Below are 26,261 nucleotides of genomic sequence, written 5' to 3'. Positions count from 1 at the left end.
TTCAGACAAATGTGTTCGGTGATACTGAAAGTGATTTTCGTTGAAAGGTGTGTATACAGTTCACAGACCAGCATGGTAGTTTTCTTTTGAAAAGTTTGGGGTTGGGTTTATATCTAATAGTGATTTATAGTCTTACTGAAGAGAAAACTAAGAACAAAACCAACCTTCTTTCTATCATTTTCTTACCCTCTCCTAGTGCGCACACCTGAGCTGCTGTTTGTACACGTGTGTGTGGTTCAAGTGACCAGCATTCAGCCCTCCCCCTCTGTATCGTGTCTCTGACACGATGCTGTGACTTATTAGCAGGCTGAGCCCCAGGAAAGGCGACTGTGACATGGGAGAAGCTGTTGAAGGTACCGAGTTGACAGAAAGGAGAAGGAAGGTGTCCAAGAAGCAGACAGAAAAATCAGCTAAGTAATGTAAAGGAAAGCATTGCCGCGGGAACTGGCTGAGGGTCAGCCTGGCATAGAGTCCAGACAGGGTTGCTGGACCCTGCCACGGGGCAGAGATGGGAGGGAGCAAGTGCTGAATGCAAACAGAAATCCCCCCCTGTTGACAAGCCCCTCCTAGCGCAGTTACCCACTGGAAGCCAGTAATCTGCGGTTTGAACACTTGCCATGGGTGGAGTTCTGAGAATTTCTTGGAAGCCCTGTTCCTGAAGTCCATTACTTTGAAATTAGTAATTAGGCCTCAAAACGCATGTATAAAGCACGATTTAAGGACTGAGTGTGTCAGGCTGTATATATTCTGAAGTGCTGTAGGTCAAAGCTTCCAAGAAACAGCAGGCAGTAACACGTCCCCCATCCTCTCATTGCTGCCTTATGCACAACACTGTTTTTCCCCTGTCTCGCACCAGCACACTGTAAATTCCTCCAACCCATCACTTTTATTGTGCAGTGACTTCTCAAGCAAGGGGAGGATCTTTCCTCCTCTTTCCCTCCCTCAGATCAGAAGATCCTCTTCCCCTTTCATAATATAATTAAACAGCAATCCATTGTATCTATTATTTCCCCCTTCTATGAAAAGTTTGAGCCAACTTTTACTCGCTTGCAGTGTGTGATGCTAGGTCAGAGACAGTGAGGGGAGAAACGATTGTCAATACAATGACTGCATCTAACTGACGTTGCTTGTTTCTCCCTCTTCTTGGAGAGATGTACAAATGAAAATTCAAGAGACTAGAATAAAATACGCGTGGCTAGATAGAGGGTGGCATTAGCAACAAAACGGGAAAGGACATTTTGTTCATGTCACAACAGGATCTATTTTTAAGAGCTTGTTGTATGCTTCATGTCAGAAAATCACTTCTGGGATTATTTTTTTTGTAGAAAAAAATAAAATATAATGCCTATGCCCACTGCACGGAGTACTAAAATAGTCCACTCCAACCACTTCAGACAGGATATATGGAAACAATCAGCATTAGTCTGAGATAAGAACAAATAGAGGCAACTATCTGGTGACGCAGAATAGAGAGAGAAAAGCAGGATTTTGCTCAAGTAGGTTCAGAGAGCCGTTGGCATTGGAAGGATTATTAGGGATGACAGAAGTGGTAATTTGTTTGAGCTGCTCTAATTGGTGGCCATCCCTTTGAATATGAATATCCCAATTAATATTTCCAATAACTCTCCTGGAAACAAATCAAATTTGTTCAGATTTCCTCCATGCAGGGGGAAACTTTTTACGACTGAGGTGGGGGGTAGGGGGGTGTAAGCAGATGCCATCAAAGTGCTTTAAAAACATACTCTCTCTTCAGCTGGCAGGAGCATCTCGAATGATTGTGGTTTTCCTATGTACAGCTCTAATTAAAGGTCTCTGTTTCAATTAGTCTCTTGTTTTCCTGGCCTATAACATTACATGTTGGTCAGAACACCGTTTTAAGCAGGAAGCTCACTTGTTAAGAGCCTACTGAGCATACACAATGCTCTGAGACTGTTGTAGTTAGCTACTAAATTGTATAAACATGACTGGGAAGGACCGTTTTTCTCTGATGAACATTATTCAGGCTCTCAGGTGCCTTGTCCAGTCTTCTATGGAACCTCTCCCATTGGTTATTATCTTGATAGGAACCTGGCATCCCATGGGAAAATCTTTTTCCAAGTATAACCAAGGAGATACCTAATGAAATGAGGACACACCAGCTGGCAACGTAAGGGAGACTTTATCGCCTACATTCCCCAGAAGTCCCTCTGCCTTTAATTTCCTTCACCTGACTCTTCCCTCCACTCCCCCTGCCTCTGCTTTGCGTGGGTTATTTGACCATGCAGGTTATTGCAGGAAGAATTCTCAAGCATCATTACAGTAGGAGAAGGACAGCTGACACGTGCAAGCTATGCGGGCAAGACGCTGTAGCTCCCTTTCAGGTTTCAAATGCTTTCAAAGATCACAGTCCAACTTCACTGACATGGTGTTTCGTTTGAGGAATACAGAAGTCCAAGCAAGGCTGCTGCTTCTTGTCTTTTTCTCTGTTGTTGTGTAGGTTTTTGTAAGAAACACCGTGTTTTCACAGAGTCCAATGACACAGTAACTGAGAAATATATCTTTATTATTAGAATGTTTATATTCTAAAAACTTTTATCTGGGGTTACAGTACAATCCAATTTCTTTCTAATTTATAATCTGGCATTTGTTCATCAAGTAACTGTTTAAGAACATGCGATTTCTTTTACTCTCTTTTTATCTTCCTTCCCCCAAAAGGCCAACTTATAGTCAAGATTTTGGCATGATAAATAATAAAATAAACATCTCATTTGTGAACTAGTAGTTGCACTTAACTTTGGTGACTAACAGAGTAGATAGGCATTTAAAAATAAAAACACTCTTTCAGTGTCAAGTGGATAAAGGAATGGATGAATATGTTTTACTTTATCATCTCTCTGGAGTTCACCTTGATTATCTTTAAAGGGGTCATTTTTTCATGTTTACGTAAGGATCTGGGAAACAACAGAAAGAACTAAAAGATGTTTCTATTTTGTGGCTTTCCTAAGAAAGTGGTAACATACGATCTGACCCAAACCCATGCAACACAATTAACAACTCCTTTTTCACCACACACAATGCTTAACGTAAGGCCAAGTGCGGCCTTGTGACATGGTTAAATAAATATTAAAATGCCATTACAACCCAAATACCTGAATTGGTTTTACACTGTGACTCTCTACTGAAACAGTGTTGACAAACTTTAAACACGTATCTGATTGTTCCATATACACTATTTAAAATAAAATTGAGGAATAATACTCTTTCTTCACCCTGCTTCTTTCTGGGAGCTCTGTACACCGACAAATGTATGACATCTGTAGTTACCTGATCCCAGCTGATTGATTGGTCATCTTCTGCTTTAAAAATATTGCAACTCAGGTGCTTATTGCAGCAGTGATCACAGTGATACACTGCCTTTTAATACTCGGTTCTGCTTACAGTCAGTTATAAAAAATGAAAAACATTTTTCACAAATCTTTGTACACATACTGTAAAAATCACTTTCCACAAAAACAATTTACATCCGTTATGAGCATTTAAAAAATAAATTACATAGACTTGTCTCACCTATCCTTTCTTTTTCTTGAGAAAACAAATCTCATCAGTAACACTGACAGGATGTCCACATCTGTAAACATGGCATGAGGATTCATGGTACCAAAAAACTGCACACCCAAGAAGTCATCTTGATAAATACTCTGATAAACAAGGATCCTTTTAATTGGCACAAACCAACGTAAACACGTGCAACCCTGTCCTGCAGTCATCTCTAACTTCCTTGCTCTTGGGTTTTTAGTTGAAATGCAGGGATCTCTCAGCCCTGTAAAGATATTTCAGAGCTAAAAATGTGAAGGTTTTTAGTGACGATGGTAGGCATTTTAGACCTCACTCACTTAAAACCAAGCACAGGCATCAAACATGATTCACACAATGTGATGTGTTGCTCTCACCTCTCACTTGCTGCGCCACTCAGTACTGGAATTTCTCCTCCAGCTCAGTGCTGTCTGTGCTGGTCAGGGCTGCAGTACCAGATTCCGATCTCCTTGCTAAGCGACACCAGAGGCTGGTACGTATGGCAAAGCCATAAAGCTTTTGGAAATTGAAAGCTGTGCTTGAGCCACTGTATCAGGCCAGACATGTTCCAACAGACAACATGCCTGCTGGCAGAATCCAGCGGATTAATGTATGTAATAAAATGTGGGAATGTGCCCAACTGGGCTTATGGCAGAAAACCCAGAGTAGCCATCTACTGCTGTAAACAGCCTTCAGCAACTCAAGTAAACCTTTTGTATCTAAGTACGTCTGTGCAGGTAACAGTTAATCGTTGCTTTTATACCTACCTAAGTGGAAAGATTGAGTATTTTGGTGCCCATTAAATGGATTCTTCTGAAATTCAGCAACAGTACAGATGGAAAATAAATTACCAGGCCACATGCTGCCACTAGAATTATTAAATATACAGCCACAGTACTGCCCAGCAAGATAACTGCAGTCATTTAAAATAAGCTCTGTAAATAAATAAATAAATAAGTAGATAAATAAATATAAAAACTTCCATGTAAACTGAATAAAATGTTACCTTTCTTATAGTGCCCAAAGAGGGAATGGCATTACTAAGTAATATAAATCTTCCATATTTTATATATTTCTATATATTATATCTGATATCTTTTGGCATGGCCAGATGGATAGGAAAAAGTAGGATGATTAACTTCATTCAGTATTTGTTCCATTGAAGCCAAGCTCCTGCATTACTATATATTGCTAACCATTCCTATAGCGGTTTGGCCTTCTTACTCATCTTGGATTTTGCACTCACTTTCCTGGAAGAGCAGACTGGTTCACCTTTCTTTTGTGCTCTCCATATTTCTCTTGGGCAATCAACAGGTTCATAGAAGCACTTCACTGGCTGCAAGCTGGTTTTGTCATCCTTTGCTTTTTTCAACAAGATTCTTCCTTTTTGAAAGGAATGAGGCTTTGCATCAGGGATGTTATACGAAGCATGTTGACTTCCTCGACTCCTGAAATTAGTAACAGTGATTATTAATAACTATTATTCAGTCTTGCAAAGTGAATGGTCCCCAAAACGTCCCAAACTCATATAATTTTGAAGAAATAGATTTGTTTTACAGGACCAGGCTAAAAGTTAAAAAAAGAATTGCAAGATGAATTACATTTCTGAGTCCTCAAAAGCAGCCCTCACTGTAAGAACCTCCACATGTATTAACTGGTGGACTCTTCATACATGTTCATCTACATTTTCATTCAGACAGCATTTTGCTGACTTTGCAGTGCTGAAACCTTACTGAGGTCTGCACTCTCAGAACCTGATGGTCTACAGGGATTTGAAAAATGCGCATATTCATAGCAACCAAGCTTATGGTCTTTGGGAGACTGCACTGATAGCAGTGGGTGCAGGAACTCTGAGGACGTCTTAGTAGGATCTCAGCACTTCCCAGGGTTGCCAATAACTTAGGAAACTCTCTGCTCTGCCTTTTGTGCTGACCACCCATCCAGAGAAACCTGAACTTGCTTTTAGGCTTTGATTTGAAATGGGAGAAGAGGAAAGGGAAATACAAAAATTGGTGGAAAGAAACATCTGAAAGCTTAAAGGCCAAAGTAAGCTGAATTCTTTGTTCTCTCTATGATACCTGGGGATAGCTAGGATTTGCTGATATCTGTGAGCTCAGGAGTGACAGCACAGTTCCTGGTGCTGTAAACGCTGAACCATACCCTCTGAAATTTTAGGTTGGAAGTAAAGTTCCGCAGTTTAGCTAAGTGAGATCATTACAGACCCTTTTAACATAATCTTGAAGTGTTTTACAGCAGATACATGTGCTGTAACAGCAGCACTGTGAATGTACAGCAACATCTCATGTCTGCCCAGCTACTGTGACTGAAGAACAGATGTCTTGATGTACAAGTGGATCTTTTAAGGGTTCCCATAGGGCTATTTTCTATAGCTTGTTATTTCTGGAAACCATGTATCTGTAGTATTACTTCTCCTGGGAGTTAAACAATATTGCACACTTGACAAAGCCAGTTATAGAAAAAGCTGTGGTTGTTCAAGCACGTACAGCCCAAGCCCTCTCCTCTTTTGACAGCACAGGAACCAAGCCTTATCTACAGAAGAGTTTTACCTGCTTGGCAACTTTGCCAACCAGACTTTGCTATGGGTAAATTCTGGGGAGAAAAAACGTCAGGCAGGTCCAAGCTGGAGCTTACAGGCTCTGTGACATGCTGGCCCAGCTCTGACCACTTGCTATGGGTTAAAAATGAGTTGTGTAAATGCACGAGTGTTGTCCACTCCAGCTTATGATCACTTCTTGAGCATTGTTTGTTACAGTTCATTACTAAATTGTTGTTAAAAGAGGCAGTGCTCTGTTTTTCTCAGATGTTGTTATGGTGAAAAATGTACATCATTATTCCCACACGCAGGCATTATTGCAGGTGACGTTAGTCACTCCTCTGCTGCACTGAATGGTGCTATTAAAACTAGATTTAAACCAAAGGTGACTTAGGCACAGACGTGCAGTCAAGTGACTTTTCAGCGCCTTTAACAAATGGCTAGTGAGCACCAGCAAAGACCTGCCACGCCCTCAGTGGCGTATTTCCTGAAAACAGCCAGGAGAAACTGGAGAAAAGGAACAGGAAAGCAAGGCAGAGGCCTTAAAGCAAGAGGGACTGCAAGTCCCAACATTGATCCTAAACAACATCAAGCCATCAGAGGCCCCAGATCCCCTGAAATTACACTGAATTTTCCCACTATTTTTAGCTGGTACATATAATTAAAACTTTATTTTATGTACTTAGCCTAGTTAGAGTTCATGAAAACAGCTGGTGCGGTAAATGCAAATGCTGGATTCATCCACAGAAGAAACACAGCAAAAGAAAAGTTTCCTACCCCTCTGAGCATCTTCTCCTTTATCATCCCTGCTTCACAGGGCAAGCTGGGATATTTTTAGTCTGGTAACTCCAAATAAAAGCTACTAGTCAACTTCTCAGTGTCCCCACTGAGAAAGTCTGCCCCAAGGAGGATGCACTGGCTTGACCATCGCTTGGCCAAGCAGCATGCGTGATGCTCCAAACCAGCTGCCGAGACTCGTGACCAAGGTGTAAAAACATGGGAAACCAGCCCCAATTAGTTCTGCTGCTCCCAGGACAGCTGCTTGAGCAACCTGAGACGTTGTTAGTGCCCAGGCTTTGTCAGGGCACTTGTCTGCCCACACATGGTTTTCAAGTCGACAACGTTACTGTCAGTTAGGAAATGACAACTGTCTCTCTCCTACCTACAGAATGCTAAAGATGTTTTCAGATGAAACTTGGCCTGTGTTTGCTGAAGAGATTCAACTACTTTGCAATAGGTTATTACAGTCAGCAGGAAGGAGTCATTCACTTAACAGAAAACTATTCTTTTTTTTTAAAGAATATATGATTTTAGCTTTGATTTAGCAGAAATCTGATTTTCCTCCACTATATGACATTCAGGTGTAGAACATGATCCAAACCCCACCTGGTGAAGGCTTTTGGATAAGGTGAAATGCAAAAGCAGAAATGTAAGCCTTTCAAAGTTACTGTATTTAAGTAAGAGGAAAAAAAAAGATATACATACAAGCATCTGGGTTTCTTATTTAATGAAATGTCTGTAAACTGCAAAGGAAACAGAAACAGGTTATTATTATTACATTATCAAGTAATTAAAGTACAGGAATAAAATACAAGCAGTCTTCAAAATCATATTTCCATTCTCACCTGCTGTTAAAACTAGAATATTCATGAAAGAAACTTAAAAAAAACATTTTACAGCTTATTTCTCCTCTAACTTATTACATATGTTTTTAAAACCTGTAATGAATTGTTAGTGGCTGGATTTTTTCCCCATTATTTTTATTGTAACTATAATCAAAGTAAATTGGTAAAGAAGTGTGGGCTGAACAGAGATCTTTCCCATTAGATTAAATAGTATGGATACAATGAGAAGTAATTACTATGTTCAAGATAATTAATAAGGGGCAGTGCCTGAGTAAGCTGTATTAAATTAACTTCCTCTCAGAGCCTGTAATTTTGCAGCAGTACCATTTCCTTTACACAAGCAGCAAGGAAACTCCAGCTACAAGCCTTTGGCTCTGCCTACAGCAGCAATGAAGAGTGAGAATGCAAGCGCTTCTCTCCCTTCCCACCCCAAATCCTGAGACCAGTCAGGGGCAACATAGCCTCAGTGCCAGCACAACTTTGCATGACTTCATTTTTCACAACAGTTTGGTTCACAGCATGGAAACACTTTGCCTAGTCTTTTACTGGAGGTCAGGCAAGGAGGTGTTTAATGCCAGCTCAACCTAAATCAGTCTGGGTACTTAATCAGTTCTTTGTACTGATCTCCCATCAGTGCTACTAGACAGAGCCTTAGAATATCATTTAATGAAGTCACTGAGCCAAGCAAGTCAGACCTGGCATCTGAAAATGATTATGTTCTTGTAGATGTTGCCTCTGTTCCTGGTATTCTCCACACTTTGGAGATGGATTTTTGCCCAGCCTAGCTTTGCTTGTCATCTGTCTTGGATGGATTCTGAAGCCATCACATGGTGTGCTTTTCTGTAATTACCTCCTGAAGGTCAGGCTGCTCAATATTTGGATGGATGACTTTACAAGGATGCTGAAGTCACTCAGAAAGCAGGGCAGCTGCCTCAAAAATTAGTGCCTTCCCTAAGGGACACTGCTGAGCCAGGGATCCCAGTAAACACATCAAGAGCAAAGGAGAAGATTTAATATTGAGGCCCATCTTTACAGTCCCCCTCAGTGCTCTCACAGATGCCGTTTGAGATGTTCTGTGCTAGATTTCAGCACATCTATGTTTATTCAGGTTTTGCTTAAAGCTCTTTGTCTTCCAAGTGGCTATGGAAACCTTTGCTTTCCACCATTACAAATCTGTTCAGTGCTGCGCCTTATCAAATGCCTTTCCTCCTACAACTCAGGATAAGCAGTCACTTAGCACAGGCAGGATGGGGTTCTCATTTAAACTGGTATGTCCTTTGGAAGTCATATGGATAAAACTCTCCATATAAATGTCATGTATTGAGTTTAAGCATTAACAATGAGCATTTTTAAAGAAATCATGTCATTTAAAAAGCAATGTTCAAACAGCTTTGGTTTTTAATCTTGGGGCGACAGGCCTCTAGGAATCTGTTAACACTTCTAAGAGTCCTGTGATAGGTAACTACAGAAAGCAAGCCCACTCACCCACAGGCTGACACGTCCGGTGTAGGGATCCACATCTTTCCTGAAAATCTTTAGAGATCTCAAAAAAACTGCCAAGTTACTAAATGACATAAAGGAAAGCATTTCTTGCTATGGTAACAGCAGCAATAGCCAAAGTTGGGAAAAAAAAATAAAACACCTGGCAACTGTTTCATTGTTCTCCGCTCTCCCTTTGCCACCTTTGGCTGTTGCTGCTCTTACATTCTCTGCTCCTTACACTTCACGCTAAGCAGCAGTTCAAAACATAAATAAAACAAGCCTAAGGAAGCATTTTACAAATCCAAATCTGCCTGGAGTAGCAACTAGCCTGTGCCACTGAGCCCTCCTGAACCCCAACCCAAGTACTCTCCCCTGGGGTATAGGTGACAGTGAAGGGAAGGACTTTGCTGGCTTACCACGTGCTCGCTGACGTCAGTGTGGTTGCACACCATCTGCTGATTTTGGTAATATTCTAGCTGCCTTTCTGCCAGATCCACACGCTGCAACAGGTTCTCAATGAAGTGCTGGAGCCTGGCTTTTCCCCGCACTTCTTTCTCTGCTGCTTCTTCCAGGAAGTGGTTGAAAGTAACAACTTCTCTGCAAGACAGAAACATTGCAAAGAGGCCACATTTAAATAATGGGAAGGGCCCTGGTCTCAACACTTTCAGAAAATTACTGATGCTTTTCCTTTTTTTTTTTTTTTTCTTCTTCCCTGCTTACTTACCCATGTGAATATCAGCCCCGAAACAAGAGAACAAGGGCATAAACCCCCAAATTCATCTTCCCAGTTCATCATAATCTAACAATGGTAGTTTAATGTTGCTACTAGGGTGGTTCCTAACTTAAAAGAGCTACTGTGGCCATAAAACTTCATCTTGGCTGCAAACCTGCAAGCACACCAAAGTGCAGTGTTATGATCTGGAGGTAGTGGGAGCATGGGAGATAAAAGAGATAATCTACAGATTATAGAGCAAGGAGTATGCGCGTGGGAAGAGCAAGTTCTAGGTCAGGAGTTTAGAAATGTTTCTTGTCTGGTAATGCAACTGGAAAAAACAGATAGCCCCACAGACTGTGGAAGGTCCCAGCTCTGCCCGGAGACACAGCTCGTTCTGAAGTGCTCTGTATGCTATCAGTTTATTATCAGTGACTGAGCCACCATTTGGACCTCTGATACCAGGAGTTTGTGTGTGGGAGTAATTTGGTTACTGAGTGAGCCATGTATCACGAAAAAAGGCAAATCTGAGCATGTAGGACTTCCCCAGTTAATAAATGTCTGGATAAACAGTTTTTGCTCTGCCAATGAAACCATGTTAATTTTTGCTTTGTACAAAACTGAGCGGATGGGAACTGGGGGAACCAATGCTTGCCGGATGAGAAAGGGCATGATTGCTTGGTAGAAATACATTGCCTGAGGAAAAAGCATTTTAAGCAGAAACTAGGAAGCAGTTTGTAGCAGTAAGAGCCTTTCAAAGCTTAGGGTTTTTTATAATGACACTTAAGTTTCTCTGCATTTCATTGTTTTAACTCAGCAGATTTTCGATAACTATTTCACCTCAGTATAGCTGTAGAAAATTATTTTATCCATGAGCTGCTTCACCCTGCAATTTAGGCACAAGGGGTCAACTATGGAAATTTCCCATCTAGGATTCAGGCTGTGTCTGCTTGATCTGTGTCACAGCAGAATACAGCAAGAACCTGTTTGCATGGCTGGTAGGAATGAGGTAAAAGCAAGCACATATTGTTTGGATAAAGAGCATCAACGAACATTAGTTTGTATTACTGATCCACAAAATCTGGTTTAAGAAACAGAGAAGTACCTTGTTGGTTAAGCTCAGCTAATCCATTTCAAGGCTCTGTACCATTTCTGTGATCATTAGCTTGCCCAGAGCAACATGGTAATAAAAAGCCCCTGAAGACCATTCAGCAAGAAGCCAATCTAAACCTATTAAGGACAATTTTAGGGCTTTACTCTCACTGCACTTACAGCACTGTAACTTCTCTGACTTCATGATGCTACTCTGGATTTGTGTTAGTGTAGGAGCAACCTGAAGACCCTGGCAGTCCGTCAGGCTCCTCTTTTACAATGAACAGGAAGCTCAAAAGGACAGAAATTCAACAGGTCAGATCCAAACCCCTTAGCCTTTGGGTAAGGAAGAACTGCATGTGGTCCACCATGCCTCTGGCTCTCCAGCAGCCAGTCACCAGCCTGGGACACCACAAGGATGTCCCTATGGGGGCCGCAGTCAGCTTGTGTGTTTCACTGCAGCAGGAGTCCATGAACAACCAAGTACCTCGCATTTGGTTTTAAAAGGGTGATAGTTTCAAGAATGCCAACATTTGTAATTGTCTCAGCAGAGGTAATTTAAAAGCATTCATTAATTGCGTGCTCCATGGCATGAACAGATCACCCACAAATTTTCCTTTCCTACAAACATCTCATTAAGTGAGCTGTGCCATAAAAGGAATGGGGAAGCAGTGTTTTTCCTAGAAGACTATCAGGAGGAGAACAGACACAGTGTCAATAAATTCCTTAGTATTTTCCTTCCTTGGTAGACTACTTGAGATAACTCGGCATCCTACACACTATTATTTGTAGGAACTGTTATTAGCACTAGTAGTAGCATTTCCATCTCTGTTTGTTTAGCTGCCTCTGTACAGCTGCCTTTAAGAACTTTTAGATAAAAGTTTACCTTTGACTTGAAATTTACCTGCACTCTGTAAATTCCCTTTTGAAAACCAGGAGCCAGAATACACCACCCACTAAGTCTCAGTCACAGGCTTTGTCCTGATAAGCAGCACTTCTGTCAGTTCAGCTTCTTGCTTTGTTTCCACTTCATTCTCATCTCTCAGAAGAACATCAAGCCCTGAGGAGTGACTATTAATAAAGCTCTCTACTTGCTCCAACACCTTTTCCTCAGAGCTCGCTCCATGCCATGGCTACACTTTGCTTACCTGAAGGGAGTTCCCAGAAGAATTTTTACCCTCCTCCCACCATGAACAATAGGGAAATGGTTCAAAGAACTCATGTAGCTTCCTGCAGCCACTGTTTATCTGTTTAATTGCCTTGCCTGTCTCTTGTAGTTTGCCAAGACTTTTTCTTATCTATACTGATGACCCTCTCCCTTCAATTCTATTTCCAGATATCTGTGACAACATTTTGCTTATGTTCTTTACTTCACTCGCAGTTTACTTCTCCAGGCCTCTGCCAATTTGAGGGGAATTATGTGATACCATTTCTATCTTACTGTCTGCTTTCGCGCTTATGGAAAGACCGATGCTCACAGAGGTCAGATGGTGCTCCTCATGAAGTCAGGGAGAAGCTGAGCCCATGAATATTGTGAGGCCCGCTGGTAGAGGCATAAACCAGAGCACAGAAGCACGGGCCTGCTGGACTCTGCACCTTGACAGAACAGCCTTGTCAGCAGTGCTCACCTGAAACAGGAACCATTTGTTAAAGACTGGCTCAGACTTGAAGAGATGCCCTTCCTAATGAGAGGTCTCTGCTACTCTGCCAACTACCCTACATCTGGAGCACTGCTGCTATATTAAGAAAAAGCTATGTAGTTATTAACTCCCCTTGAACTTCTCTGATCTCAGCACCATCTCTTTCCCATTCTGCCCTCTGCCGTCAGCCTGCAGCCTCCTGCCCTTTTTCACTGCACTCACTGTAGCACCGTAAGCTCTAGATCCTGCCATTAAATTTTCTGAGCAGAGGAGATGGTGCTCAGTGCAGCTCTGATCTCTGTAAATTTCTGTAACGGAGAGCAAAGTGATTTCACCTGTTTGCTCATAGTTTAATATACCAATTTTAAGATATGTTGTACAGCAAAATGTTTTGTTAAAGGGCTGTGATTGGGCAGCAGGGAGAAAGGTGGGTTTCTTGCTTTGTCCTGAGCGCTCTCAGCAGATAAAACCTTTAAGGAGGAGGGATTGTTGCTGCCCAGTGAGCACACTGCACTGCCAGCAGCTTGTGAAGATAGGGTGAGGCAAGCAAAAGGGAAGGACAAGGGGGAGGCAACCCGGGAGGTGTCCAAGAGGAGCAGGAGGTGCCAGATCTGCTGGGGAGAAGCTCTTCCCAGAGCCAGAGGAGCCCGGGGGGGGATTCATTGCAGTGCAGCAGGCAACTCAGAGATGCTCAGCTGAAAAAAAACAAGTGCAGAGGGGAGGACTCAATGTAGGCAGGAAAAACTTCCTGCCAAAGCTTTTTTCATCTGACTCTGCCAGGGAGTTAACCTGTTATAGCTTTTATTTTAATCCTACTCTGCCTAGGAGTTAAACAGACTTAAATAGTTTGCCATTTTGCATTCCAGGTGCAGCCTATCTGCTCTCACAGAGAAACTGCAGACAGCCTGCCTTGAAATGTTTCCCAAAACCTTCTGTGTGGAGGCTGTTGTCATGAAACAGCACAAGATATGGCAAATAAAGTTATAAATCATAGACTGACTAGGTGCCTTTACCACTAAATGATACGGTGCTCCTTGCAGGCTACTAGTGAGCTGCAGTTCTTGTTTGGTAGAGCAGTTGCTGGCATGTGGACTCTGCAGACACCCTTAGCATTTGTATGGCTTTCAGCAATGGAGCATGAAATGCAGAGTAGATGCAGAGGCTGGGACAGCTCCAGCTCCTTAACAACTGACAAGAAGGGCTAATGATTTCTCACATTGCAATCAAGCCCTCCTACAGATGCATAATACTGGTTCCAGGACTATTTACGGCAACTCTGACACCTGCAACGGCTCTGTAGGTGGAGACAAGCATGAGGCTCTACGCAGATTGTGTACCCAAGTATCAAACCCCTGTGGAGAATTGCACTTGGAATAACTCTGCTTACAAGCAAGAGAAAACCAAACACTTAGATTATTTTACCTGAAGATGGGGAAAATTCCTACTGCAGTACATAGCAAAGTGATTTACTTGTGTAAATCCTTGATATTTGTACATTCATTAACACCAGTGACCTCATCCGTCATGCCACTGGTGTTATTGCCTGAAGGCTGCTATCTATTATTCATTAGGTCATGGTTTCACATTCCTACACCACTCTCAGCACATTTGATTTAAGAGGTTCACACCTCCTCTCCTCAGAAACTTATTGTCCCACCAGTTGCACCGATTCAGTGGGCTGTGCTCTAGATTTGAGCCCTGAACTTACTGAGGTGACACTGAAGATTAAAATGCTTTATTTCACAGAGCTGTTCTGTGGGATAGTCATGCTACACTTGAACCAGTGCAGCTGGAGGGGTAGTGAACTCTTGAGTGGGAAGATAAAAGGAAATGTGGAAGAAGGAACAGGACCACCTGCAACTGAGGGTAGAAGAATGACGTGTAGTTGTGGTCATGTTCTACTCAGAGCAAAAATCAAAACTATTTTGCTGTACAACTGAAATTTATATTTTAAGGAAAGCTGTTGGTTTAAAGCATAAATTGCAGTGATCACTCAAGGCCAAGTCTTAACCACGTAGTCGAGATGTTACAGGCACACATTAATTGCGAATTTAACGTGAAGCCAGTGGGAAGAATAACCACTCCCTAGCATAGCTATTCTGAAATAGCCCTCACACTCCAGGCTATGCTGGAGCAGCTTCACAACTCCATAGGGAGTAAATTCTTCTCAGAGTTACCTTGTGTTGCTAATCAAAGCACTAATTTCAAATGATGGCACTATGAGGATTTGCTATTTAATCTCTCGTTCTGATGAGCAGGAGGAGTGTTGGTTTAGGCCACCAGCAGACACAGGACTGCCCATTCAAAGAGTCTGTAGGGTCAGTAAGGTTATTCCTTTAGACTTGTCAGTTGATATTTGGTTTAAACTTGTAGCAGTCCAAGGAAGGCAGTGACAAAGCGAAGATATCTTTTTAGTTAGATTTTATTTCTGTTTCGTTACAGAACTGGCTGAGCTAATGGGCACGGAGGTACAATACTGTTACACAAGTGTGATGCCTCTGCGGAGCTGAGCTGTGATGAGGGATTGGACAGACAGAGGTGCCACACTAACTACACTCATGCATAGTTGAAGTAATATTACTCTAAGCACAGAAGATTCTTACAGTGGTCACTTGTGTGTTACTTAAATTTAGAAAGACAAAAGGCCAAAACTTTTTTCTTTATTTAGGAGGAAGGTAAGAAACCTGGGCATTCTAGAGAAGCAGGCACAGCTACCAAGACAGGTCACAGTTCACTAATCTGCATCAGTTGGGCCCTCAAGAGTTTTGTCAAATGATGGCTGCGGGGTGAAGCTTTCAGCAGAGCTCCTGAGCAAATAAATGCTTTAATTAGAAGCCAGCTACTAACAACTCTGTTAGTAGCTGTTGGGTCAGCTTTTATGTATCTATCTCACATGCTTGGTTTAAGCAGAGGCTCAGGACAGACAAGTTTTTGTAGGTAGAAGAGCAAAGAAGAATCAAACTTCCAAGTCAAGGTGACCTCAGGCCTACTGCCTCCAGTGGGGACTGCCAGAGTCACATTTTTCTCTTCCCTCAGCTCCCCTATCTGACTTCACAATCTGATCCAAAATCAGAACCATTATCCAAAGTGCAATTATTTCTGGTCATCTTCCTGTATACCCATCTAAACAAAAGAATAATTACATCCCAACTTTTTGGGTTGTGGTTTGTTTTTTTTTTCATAGCCATTTGGAGTGTAAAAATCCACATCATATTTATCAGAAAACTTTTTTTTTTAAGAATTACTTGAAAGGCTCCCCATAAGTTGTTAGCTTCTTCTTTGCAAAGCTTCCAGAGAATAGTCTTTATCACCTTATACAAGACTTGGACTAGACTTTTTTTTTTTTTACTGTTTTGGATAGTTTGTTTGGAGGGCTTTGTTGGTTTTATTTTTTGCCAGGGTTTTAGGAGGTTTTTTCAGCCCTCTGACTGATCTCAGTCCCCAAGATCTAGGGCATATTGATTTTAACACCCTTCCTGTTTTTGCATGGATCCTATTCTATAGGCAGTGGACACAACCATACAGAGACCAAAGGAAGAGTGATTTCTTTTATTTCCTCAGATATAGGATAAGGAGGTATTTCAGGGACCAAAGTGTTTTCTTTTTTCCTCCTACAAAGGAAAGGGAAAGAAATTTTCAGCTGCAGTGTCTAAATATCAATGCTAGTTTGGGGAAAAGTTATCCATATTCACAAGATTGCTTTTAAAAAAACCAAAACCCAACCCTAAGAAACTGATGAAAGCATTTATTTCTGAAGGTCAGCAAGTATCAAAGCAGTCCCCAAGGGCTGCTTTGACTTTCCACAATCTGCAGCAAGAACTCCCGCTTCTGCAATTTCCATTAAGCAGTCTTGTTTGGCTTTCTAATCATCTGGACTTCTTCCAGAAATCAAAGCCAATGTTAAGATCCTCCTTTTTTTGAAGGAGAAAGTCTTTTCAGCACACCAAATAAGTTTTTGAATACACAAAGTAATGAATACTGAGACAGAATTTACTAAAAGTGCATGAGACAATTAGACAAGCAACACTGTAGTTACAAGTCATGAATATCTTTTCTTCTTCCCTCTACCAGAGGACACCATCCAATGCTTCTCTGTTACTGGCACAAAGCTAAGCGTCCCAAGCATTTTCAGAGGTTCAGACACAAAAAGCTGCCCTTAGAAGAACTTGTCCTGCTTTTCTAAAGTATTGTTTGTACCTACCTTCCTTCTCCATTTATTATACTATAATTTATTATACTAATAATTATACAATGACCTTTTAATTGGGAAGACACAGAGTGCATTTTTTCTATGGCACTATCCCTTATTATTCCCCAAAAGTGGCAATGCAGGAACCACCTTAACAAGGAAAAAACATGAATTTACAGCTTTTCTAAGAGAACTCTGCCTATTCTTATACACTGCCTACCCTCACAGCCTCCCCGAAGTAGCTTCGTAGGGTCTTCTAAGAGGCAATGCCACCCATGGTGCTAGGCACAGGCACATGCAAAAACAAGCCACAACTCCTCTCTTTTCCCCTAGTACTCTGGGATGATCCTACCCACTAGCAAGCATTGGGCTCCTTTATCTTTAGAAATTAATGCACCACTGTGTAATATCCATTCAGTCGTTCCTATCGCTGCTTTTGCTTCCAAGCTTCTTTATCTTCTCTACTGAAAGCTGAAGCAAGCTAGTGGTAATCCTAGGCAGGCAATACCCCAAGTACTGGGGTGAAGTCTCTTGCACGGTTGCCTCTTTTGGTTACTGTTCCTTACTTGTCAAATAACCCTCAGTCTTCCCATTAACACCAACTTAAGAGCTACCTCCTCATCAGCTCACACATTCACCTTCCTCCTTTAGAGATGGCTAGAATGGTAACAGCAATCATCTGAGCTCCTGCCTCTTCCCCAAGCCTGGCAATGTCCTAGTGTGAAGGACAGCATTTCCCTCCTCTTCTCCTCCTGTGTTCAGTCTTTTCTGTCCTTAGAACCACTGCTGCTACTGAGCAGTCTGCCAAGGGAGGAAGCAGCCTCTTCCTCGTGCCTTTACCTAATACAAGTAAAATCACAACTTTTGCTGCCTCATTCTTTTCACAGATCAGTCCCATTTGCTATCCCCCCTGTACAACACCCATTCCTTCTACCCAGATAACACTACTACCCCCTTCCTTTTTTTCCACAAGCTCTTTTCTTCTGCAGTACTGCAGAACTCTGGTTTTGCTCAACTGAATGGTTTCTGCGTTCTCCTGACAGACTTGTTTTTCCCGTAAATCTCAAGGCTTGAATTTTACAAACATTCTATATTTAGTCTGGGGTAAGATTTATACCGCTTAACTTTAGATACCTGAAGTTCAGCATCTAGCCTAAGACACCCATCTACCTAACATCCTCCTAGTCTGCAGAGGGAGGAAGGATCTCCACAGCACAACCCCCCCTCACCCCAAGATACTTTTATAGAACAAGTAGGATGAATCACACTGTGAAAGAGCCCATAAGGGGAGCTTGGTGAAATAGGAATACCAAAACTGCTTCAAACTCTTAAGTTATCTTTGCAGCCTCCTTCCAGTACATGTTCATATCTGTCTCAGTTGTGCTGTCATCTATAGCTTCATCCCGAGTCCTTCTGCCTTTTCTTCCACAAAGATCACCCGATATTTCAGACATCAGAAGTTCTGCTGAACATCCCAGCAGCTCAACCACCTTTGCTGCCCGCTCTCCTAGGAAATCTACAGCACTGCCTCAAGACAGAGGACTCCTACTGATATAGGAACCATCATCATCTTTTCTTCCCAGTCCTTAGACTACAGGAAGGATTGATGAAAACCCTCCAAACTTCCTACACTGAACTCCTACACCACCTTCCTTATTTCTTCCAAGATCAGCGTCATGGCAACTAGCACTTCTCATTTTCCCTTTGTAAGCTGATGGAATTGGTTCTGAGGCACTCCATTACCAAGCGTCTTTATTTGCATTCCTCTAAAATAAGTGGTGCTGCTCCAAAAATCCTGAAAGGTTTCAGCGAGTGCTGAATAAACTAAGCAGTTCATGTATAAATAATGTATCAGCTATCACTACATATTTAATGGATTCATCACAAACGTATTTTTAGATGGCCTAGGTTAGTCAGAACGACTCTGGCACCTGCTTCCCGTTCCCATACAAGCAACTCCAGTTTCACAGTTCTCCAGTTTTTGTCCACCTAAAACACCTACTCAGTCGTGGTCTTTTCCATACTGCCCCCAGCACAGCTTTGCTGCTGCACAGACCATCCCACTCCACAGGCAGCCCTCTGACTGTGCTGGAATGACTTCAGGGAAAAGGTGCTATTTGGTATTCTTTCACGCTTCCTCCAGCACTTACCACCCTTCTCTTCTTAAAAAGATAACGGATTAGAGGTGTCAGTGTAAATCAGATTATACGCTGATGATAGCTTCTACTTGACCCTATCCCCGTTAAACCAGGGACACAACGCAGGCATTAGAAAGCATAAAAGTTAGTCACTGGGGAGTGAGGCACGAAAGCCATCTGTTCAGGAGCTGTCCCCTGCCTTGCAGGGCTACAACTCTCGAAACACAGTCATCAGAAGCTGGGGAGCACTGGGCTCTTTCATAACCATCAGCTCTCCCTTTCCCACTTACTCCTCTTTCCGGTGAAGCTCCTCCTCGGACTCGGAGAGGCGCTGCTTCAAGGCTGCGATCATCTCCACCGCCACGTCCACCTGCCTGCTGAGGGCCCGCTCCCGTCGCTGCACCTCCTGCTTCTTCTGGGAGAGCTGCACGAAAGCCGCCCGCACCTCCAGCAGCTCCGCCGTCTTCTGGGCCAGCTCTTTGGTAAGCTTGTCGATCCGCTTCTCGATCGTTTTGTCCACAGCCTCTACCATGCGGTTAAACTTCTCTCTGACGTGCGCCTCGAAGGAGGCTTTGGAGTCAGCGGCCGGGAGGCCCGGTTTGGAGACCCGCTCGCCGGGAGAGTCACCGGGCACGTAGTCGGCGAGGTAGGAGCCGGGCCGCTCCGCTTCCACCTCGAGCGGCTGCCCGCGCTTCCCGCTCCCGCAGGACGCGTCGCAGTAACTGGGGCTGGGCGCTCCGTGCCGCACGGGGCTGCCCCGGCCCGCGGGCTCCGGCGGCGAGGCCGGCTCCACGTCTTTCAGGGGCGAGAAGAGGCCGCTCCTGGCCAGGAGGCTCCTCTCCTCGTAGCCGTGCCCGTACTCCAGGTGCGCTCGCAGCGAGGAGAGGCTCCTGAACCGGGCGCGGTCGCCGCACCGCGGGCAGCGGAACGGGAGGCAGACGCCGAGGCCGCCGAGCGGCTCCTGCCAGGGCTGCCCGCCTTCATCGCGGGCCGCCTGGTGCATCCCTCGCCGGGCCCCGGCACGGAGGCGACGGCCCCGGGGCCGCGCCGGGAAACTTGGGAAACTTTCCCGGCGGTCCGGTTCACGGGGCCGGCGGCATCGCGGCCCGGGAGGCGCCCTGGCCCGGCCGCGGGGCGGGGAGGAGCGGGGCCGGGCCCGGTAAGCGCGGGCCTCGCCGGCCGCGGGGGCCCCGCCGCGCTCCCCGCCTCGGCGGCGGCTGCTGGCGCTTTGCGGCAACGCCGTAAACCGCGCCGCGCCGCGCGCGCTCCCCGCCGCGGGGCGTGGCCAAAGGAGGCGGGGTCGCGGGCGGGCACAGGGACCCGGGGGCGCGCTGCGGGCGGGGGCGGGGTGGGCGGTGGCACGGGAGGCAGCGGGGGCGCTGCAGGGTCCTAGTGCGGGTGGGTAGCGGCATCGAGGCGCGGGGCGGGCTCTGGGTGCTCACTGCGGGGAAGGGGATCATAGAACGGTTCGGGTTGGAAGGGACCTCAAAGCACAGAAAGTTCCGGCCCCCCGGACATCTCCCACTGGCTCAGGTTGCTCATAGACTCCATCCAGCCTGGCCTCGAACCCCTCCGGGGATGGGGCAGCCACAGTTCCCTGGGCAGCCTGGGCCAGCGCCTCACCGCCCTCACGGTGAAGAAATTCTTCCTAATGTCTAGTCTAAATCTGCCCCTCTCCCGTTTATACCCGTTCCCCCTCATCACCACAAGCCCCTGAACAGCCCCTCCCCAGCTTTCTTATAGCCCCTTTCAGACATTGGAAAGTCGCTATAAGGTCTCCTCAGAGCCTTCTCCAGGCTGAACAATCATAGAATCATAGAATAACCAGGTTGGAAGAGACCCACCAGATCATCGAGTCCAACCGTTCCTATCAAACACTAAACCGTGTCCCTCAGCACCTCGTCCACCCGTGCCTTAAACACCTCCAGGGAAGGTGAATCAACCCCCTCCCTGGGCAGCCTGTTCCAGTGCCCAATGACCCTTTCTGTGAAGAATTTTTTCCTAATGTCCAGCCTAAACCTCCCCTGGTGGAGCTTGAGGCCGTTCCCTCTTGTCCTGTCCCCTGTCACTTGGGAGAAGAGGCCAGCACCCTCCTCTCTACAACCTCCTTTCAGGGAGTTGTAGAGAGCAATGAGGTCTCCCCTCAGCCTCCTCTTCTCCAGGCTAAACACCCCCAGCTCTCTCAGCCGTTCCTCATAAGGCCTGTTCTCCAGCCCCTTCACCAGCTTCGTTGCTCTTCTCTGGACTCGCTCCAGAGCCTCAACATCCTTCTTGTGGTGAGGGGCCCAGAACTGAACACAGGATTCGAGGAGCGGTCTCACCAGTGCCGAGTACAGAGGGAGAATAACCTCCCTGGACCTGCTGGTCACGCCGTTTCTGATACAAGCCAAGATGCCATTGGCCTTCCAACCCTCAGCCTGTCCTCGTATGGAAAGTGCTCCAGCCCTCTGATCATCTTTGTTGCCTCCTCTGGACCGGTTCCAACAGCTCCATATCCTTCTTGTGTTGAAGATTATTCTAGAACTGATGTGGGTTTTCTGTACCTGGAGCGTTGGGGAGATGCTGAGGGATAAAGCGATTGAAACCATTAAAGTAGCAAGGCTGACCTGCGCAAATAGTTATAAACTAGCCAGGTCTTTCTGGGAATCTAGTCGTATGTGATTCTTTAAACTATGCTTAGTAGACAGAAAGACTTTTTTAAAAAAAAAAAGCCCACATGACCCTAATTTAGCTCCACAATTTAAGGAGGGGGTACCAGGTAGTAGTGGGGTTCCAATTCTGGATATGAGGAGCGGGTGTTATTGGTGTTGGGAGCATGCTGCCAGCGGGTCGCCTTGATAGGGGAATATGCTTCTAGGATGAAAGGAATTGGACTCAAGTTGTGCTGAGGGAGGTTCACATTGGAAATTGATAAAAATTTCTTCACCAAAAGGGTTATCAGGCACTGGAAGAGCTGCCAAGGGAAGTTGTTAAGTCACCATCCCTGGGAGTATTCAAAAGATGGCTCAGGGATTCAGTTTAGTGATGGATAAGTACAGTTGGACACTATGATCTCAAAGGTCTTTTCCAACCAAACAGTTCTATGGTTCTATACCACAGATGTGTGTCTATTTTTACAAAATTTCAGAAACATGAGCAAGGCTGATTGTAGATCAGCAGCCTCTTTGAGGTCTTTCAAAAGCTACTGCGTGAGGCCGTAGTGGTAATGAGTTGCAGATTTTTTTATTTTATTACAGTGGGAGAAAGCACTCTAATAAAGTTTAATTCTGTACTAATATATCTGTTCCTTGGTTGCAATATGCAGACAGAGTCCTAAACACTGAGAAAATCCAATTGCATTGATAGGTGCCTTTGATGTGATTAAGATATTCCCAGTAAATGATTCACCAGATGGCACATCAAAGGAAGTTACTCAAATTGCATTTCAGAGCTTCAGCTAATCTCTAAAGTGTGTGTGCTGCCATCCAGACTGCAACGTTTTGCATGAGTTAGTTGTCCTATATTACCTTGTCTAAAAGTGATTTTCCCTTCTTCTGTCATCAAACAGTACCAAATCTCAGAAGGGACATCCAGAGGGAACAGTTTTGAACAGTTCTTGTCTCCAAATGTGGATCAGAAGTATGGCCGTGACCCTGGTTTGGTCCCCATTTTCTTTGCTGTTGTCTTCTGTTGTCTGTTATCTCTATTGTGCCCACTGCCTTCCTACCCTCTCCACACCAGGGGAAGGTACTTGGTGCTGATGCTCAAAGATGCAGATGAATGCTACACAAGTGAGGTGAGCCAAAGAATGTTGATGGCTTTGAAGGCGCCCATTGATCTGCAGCCTAAGCCACATGGGTTTTGTCAGTTAGATCTGAAATCCAACAACCATCTACCCCCAGCATATCTTCTTGCAAGATTTCTTAGGGTTTACTTGCACTCTAAATATTTGTTTTACTGAATTGGGATCCTAATCCTCATCTTCTCAGTTGTCTACTCATGCCCCTACTCGGATGTGCAGTTCAGTCATTCTCTCAGCATTTGGAGAGGAACAGTGTCCCTTTGATATATCAGTAAGCGTGCATTTTAGTCTTAGTTTCATCTCCTGTGATTTAAATCTGGTGTGGGTAGAATCTAACATTATCACTTACACAAACGCCAAATTTATACATCCATCATGTATGACTCATCCTGAAATTCTGCCAAGTGCTGGGGAGGCATTATCCAGTTTATTTGTGTGCATCTTTCTCTCTTTAAACTATTTGCAATAAGATTTTCAGAAGGATAAAAGTTATTTAAATGAAACCAGCATCTACCAACATGCCCGATACTGCAAGGAAGGTGGGAATGTTCGTGTATTCAGCTTTTTTTTTTCAGGTGGCGATCTGTATCTGCCGTGCTGGGTCCTGTAGTTTCTGATTTGGGGTAGAAACTGATTAGCTGACATTTTCCTGTTTTGAGGGTTCCTACAAGCTTAAAAAGCATACTTTAAAAGTGAATTAAGTTTTCTTTGACTGATAATTCTATTTTGCTGAAGGTGGCTAGAAAAAGGAGGTTTATAAAATCAGGTTGCTTTTCAAAAGTTACCCTAGTTGTTAATCTGTTTTTTTTCTCATCATAGACAAGGAAATAGGTAAGTTTTGGGTTTACTTGCAGAGACTTTTCCCTTCAAACTCGTGATGCTGACATGTTTATAGGGATCTTTCTCATGTGGTGTAGGACTGGATTCACTACAATCACTTTGGCTGCATTCAGCAGCCTCTGATTTCCCTTGTTTGTTTACTGGTTTGCCTTGAAAAGGAAAGTCAGAAATTTTTGTCTCTCCTGTTCATGCCAGCACTGCCCACTTTGGTCTTCATTGTGTGATCTGGCTCTTCTATGGGACTGTGAGTTTGGCTTTGGCAAGCAGCACAGCCCTCCCGTTCTGCTGTAAAAGCTCTGTCTGAAATAGGTATGCTTATTCAGCTCAGTTCATTTGTGTGTTGGAGTGCTTTGGTTTTTCTTGTTGTTTGAGTTTGAACCACAGATGCACTAATAATTTGAGTTGCTGAATCTTAATATTTACCATCTCCTCCCTCTGTTTATTGAGAGGAAGTAGCAAGCAAGTTGTAAAATCTAAGGAACTAAAGATACATATGCAGGTAGCAAATACATAGACAACACCATGCTCTAGCCTGTTTTAACAGATATGTATCCTTGGAAAAACTGAATAAGTAAAAGGTGAAGTTCCTGGGAAATATTGTACTCCTACTACTGCCACATCTTCACTGAAAACATAAGAACATTCATAATTTGAAAAAAAAAGCAACAGCAGGTATGGAAAAAATTCCCAAAAAGAGATGTTTTCACATACACTTCTGCCTTTCAGGCAGTAAGTCTTGGAGGCTGTGATGAGACACTTGTAGCTCCATATGAGGCTGGAATCTGGAAGAACATGTCTTCACCAAAGGAAAAAAATATTGTGATGGGGTACATTCTGTCTTTTCCTCAGATTTCTTGCCCTCGGATGGCTGTTAACTTCATACAATTTGCAGCCAAAGATCTTCCCACAGGGAGCAGGAACAGAGCCCAAACTGATCCCATCCAAATGGGGCTTGCTTCTATCTCCAGACTGACTAATTCCTATGTTAAACTCAGGTGAACCTTCCTGGTGTGTGAAATTTCCCCCCCACATTTCTCTCCAAGGTTATAGGAAAGTTGATGTGCTACTCAGGATATGAGTTGGGGCAGCTTCCCATTCTCTGTTGAAACATTTTATCCTAAACCAGGCTATTTGACTAGATCCATAAATATAGTTTAGAAATGCCCAGAGTTGAAACCACTAGCAATAAGAAAATGATTCATCCCTTATCAAAATTGGAACTCTCAGAGATGTAATGTGGACTAGTCTGTTAGCTGTGGACCACTTTCTAACCAACTTTTGAGATGACTGCCAGTAAAATTCGGTCAGTGGCATATAAACCAATACATTGCCAATTATATATGAAAGTTATTACCTCTAAAATGGTCAAAAATGTAGTTGTTTTCCACCAGCATAGTGATGCCACATAGTAAGATAATTTAGAAGGATGAGGTTGTGATGAGAAAAACCTGTTGAGATTAGTAGTGTGGGTACTGCCTGCATGGAAGCTGCCAATGAAGTTCTGGGTGTTTCGGTGCCTGTTGGTGCCAATTGTCTGTTTAAATCAATTCAGCAAGCATGTATTTGTCTGTGTAGTGGGGATATGTAACAACACTCATTTGTGTGTGAAATAACATGTCCCTCACTAAAAGTGTGGAGAGAGAGATGCTTTTAGGGAGACACTTTGAGCAAAGGCAACTGAAGAGCAACAACCACTCGTGTCTCTCAAAGCCCCTTCCTGGTCTGGCTTTTTAAAGATAAAAGTTGATACAGGTCTGGAAGAGACTGTATGGCAGAGCAGGAGTGTTTTTAAAAAGTTAAGACTGTAGTGTAAGTGTCCACACTATGAAATAAATGAAGTAAAAATTATTTTATGTTAAGTAGTGGCTTGCTTTTTGCTTGCATTTTCCCTCACAAAATCTAATGCCTATATATGTAAGTAGGATGACTCAGTGTTACAGAGATTATTGATGGATAGAGTCAGGGACTATATTCCCGAATCAGGAAACAATAAGCGAAAGCAAAGATTTAACTTGGTTAAAGCTGTGTATTGTGGGCTTTAGTGCACAAACATATTTGGGTATTATCTTAAACAGATGATACTCTGTGTCCCAGATCAGACCTGGATAACATCCCTTCTGGGTCTGCGTTAGCTGCTTAGAGAACCTGTTATGAAAAAATTACTTGCTGTTTGTTGGGTTTCCTTTAAACAGCCTGATTACATTTTGATGACACTGTACAAACACATGGTTAGAATCAAGTGCAGAAATAGCTTCCTAGGACTCAAATTGTTTTTTAAAATAAGCAAGTAAATATGTGCATGTATGTAAGTCATCCATGCATCCAGGCAGAACTAGTTATTTTTATTTTTCCAGATGAAATTGTCTGTGAAAGCATGAGATGCTATTTATTGTCACTATTATTTATAATTTAAAATGCTAACAGTGACATGAAGTGTTGTCTCAGCTCATTTAACAGGCCATGAAATGGTTAGAAGGATGACAGAGATCTCTGACAAGCCAACCTCAGGTAAAATGTAGTTACCCATATTTGCTTCTCGACCCTTGCTTTTTCGTAACGGTGAGTAAAATTAGGTCATCTTATTATGCAAAAAATACTATCATTAGCAAGAAATGCTTCCATCTCACATTGAGGAGAACACACGTATAGCCCAATC

General features: G+C 43.6%; 1 protein-coding gene across 2 annotated transcripts in view; it reads right to left on the bottom strand.

Moving 5' to 3' along the window:
* ZNF365 (zinc finger protein 365) overlaps positions 1-20,208 on the bottom strand; it is a 103,364-nt gene extending 83,156 nt beyond the window's left edge. Inside the window, exons 1-4 of one of the 2 annotated variants that reach the window (XM_069864380.1) lie at positions 19,275-20,044; positions 9,630-9,810; positions 7,592-7,629; positions 2,526-5,000 (exon numbers count right to left, since the gene is read on the bottom strand). In XM_069864380.1, coding sequence (XP_069720481.1) covers positions 4,754-5,000; positions 7,592-7,629; positions 9,630-9,810; positions 19,275-19,987 — 1,179 coding nt within the window. In that variant the 5' untranslated portion in view covers positions 19,988-20,044 and the 3' untranslated portion in view covers positions 2,526-4,753. Of the gene's footprint in view, positions 1-2,525; positions 5,001-7,569; positions 7,630-9,629; positions 9,811-19,274 lie in introns of those variants that run through there. The other variant, XM_069864381.1, reaches the window with a different exon arrangement.
* Between the last annotated feature and the right edge of the window lie 6,053 nt (positions 20,209-26,261).

This window comes from Phaenicophaeus curvirostris, chromosome 9 (genome assembly GCF_032191515.1).
Source record: "Phaenicophaeus curvirostris isolate KB17595 chromosome 9, BPBGC_Pcur_1.0, whole genome shotgun sequence".
NCBI lineage: Eukaryota > Metazoa > Chordata > Aves > Cuculiformes > Cuculidae > Phaenicophaeus > Phaenicophaeus curvirostris.
This window is presented reverse-complemented; position numbering and strand designations above follow the sequence as displayed.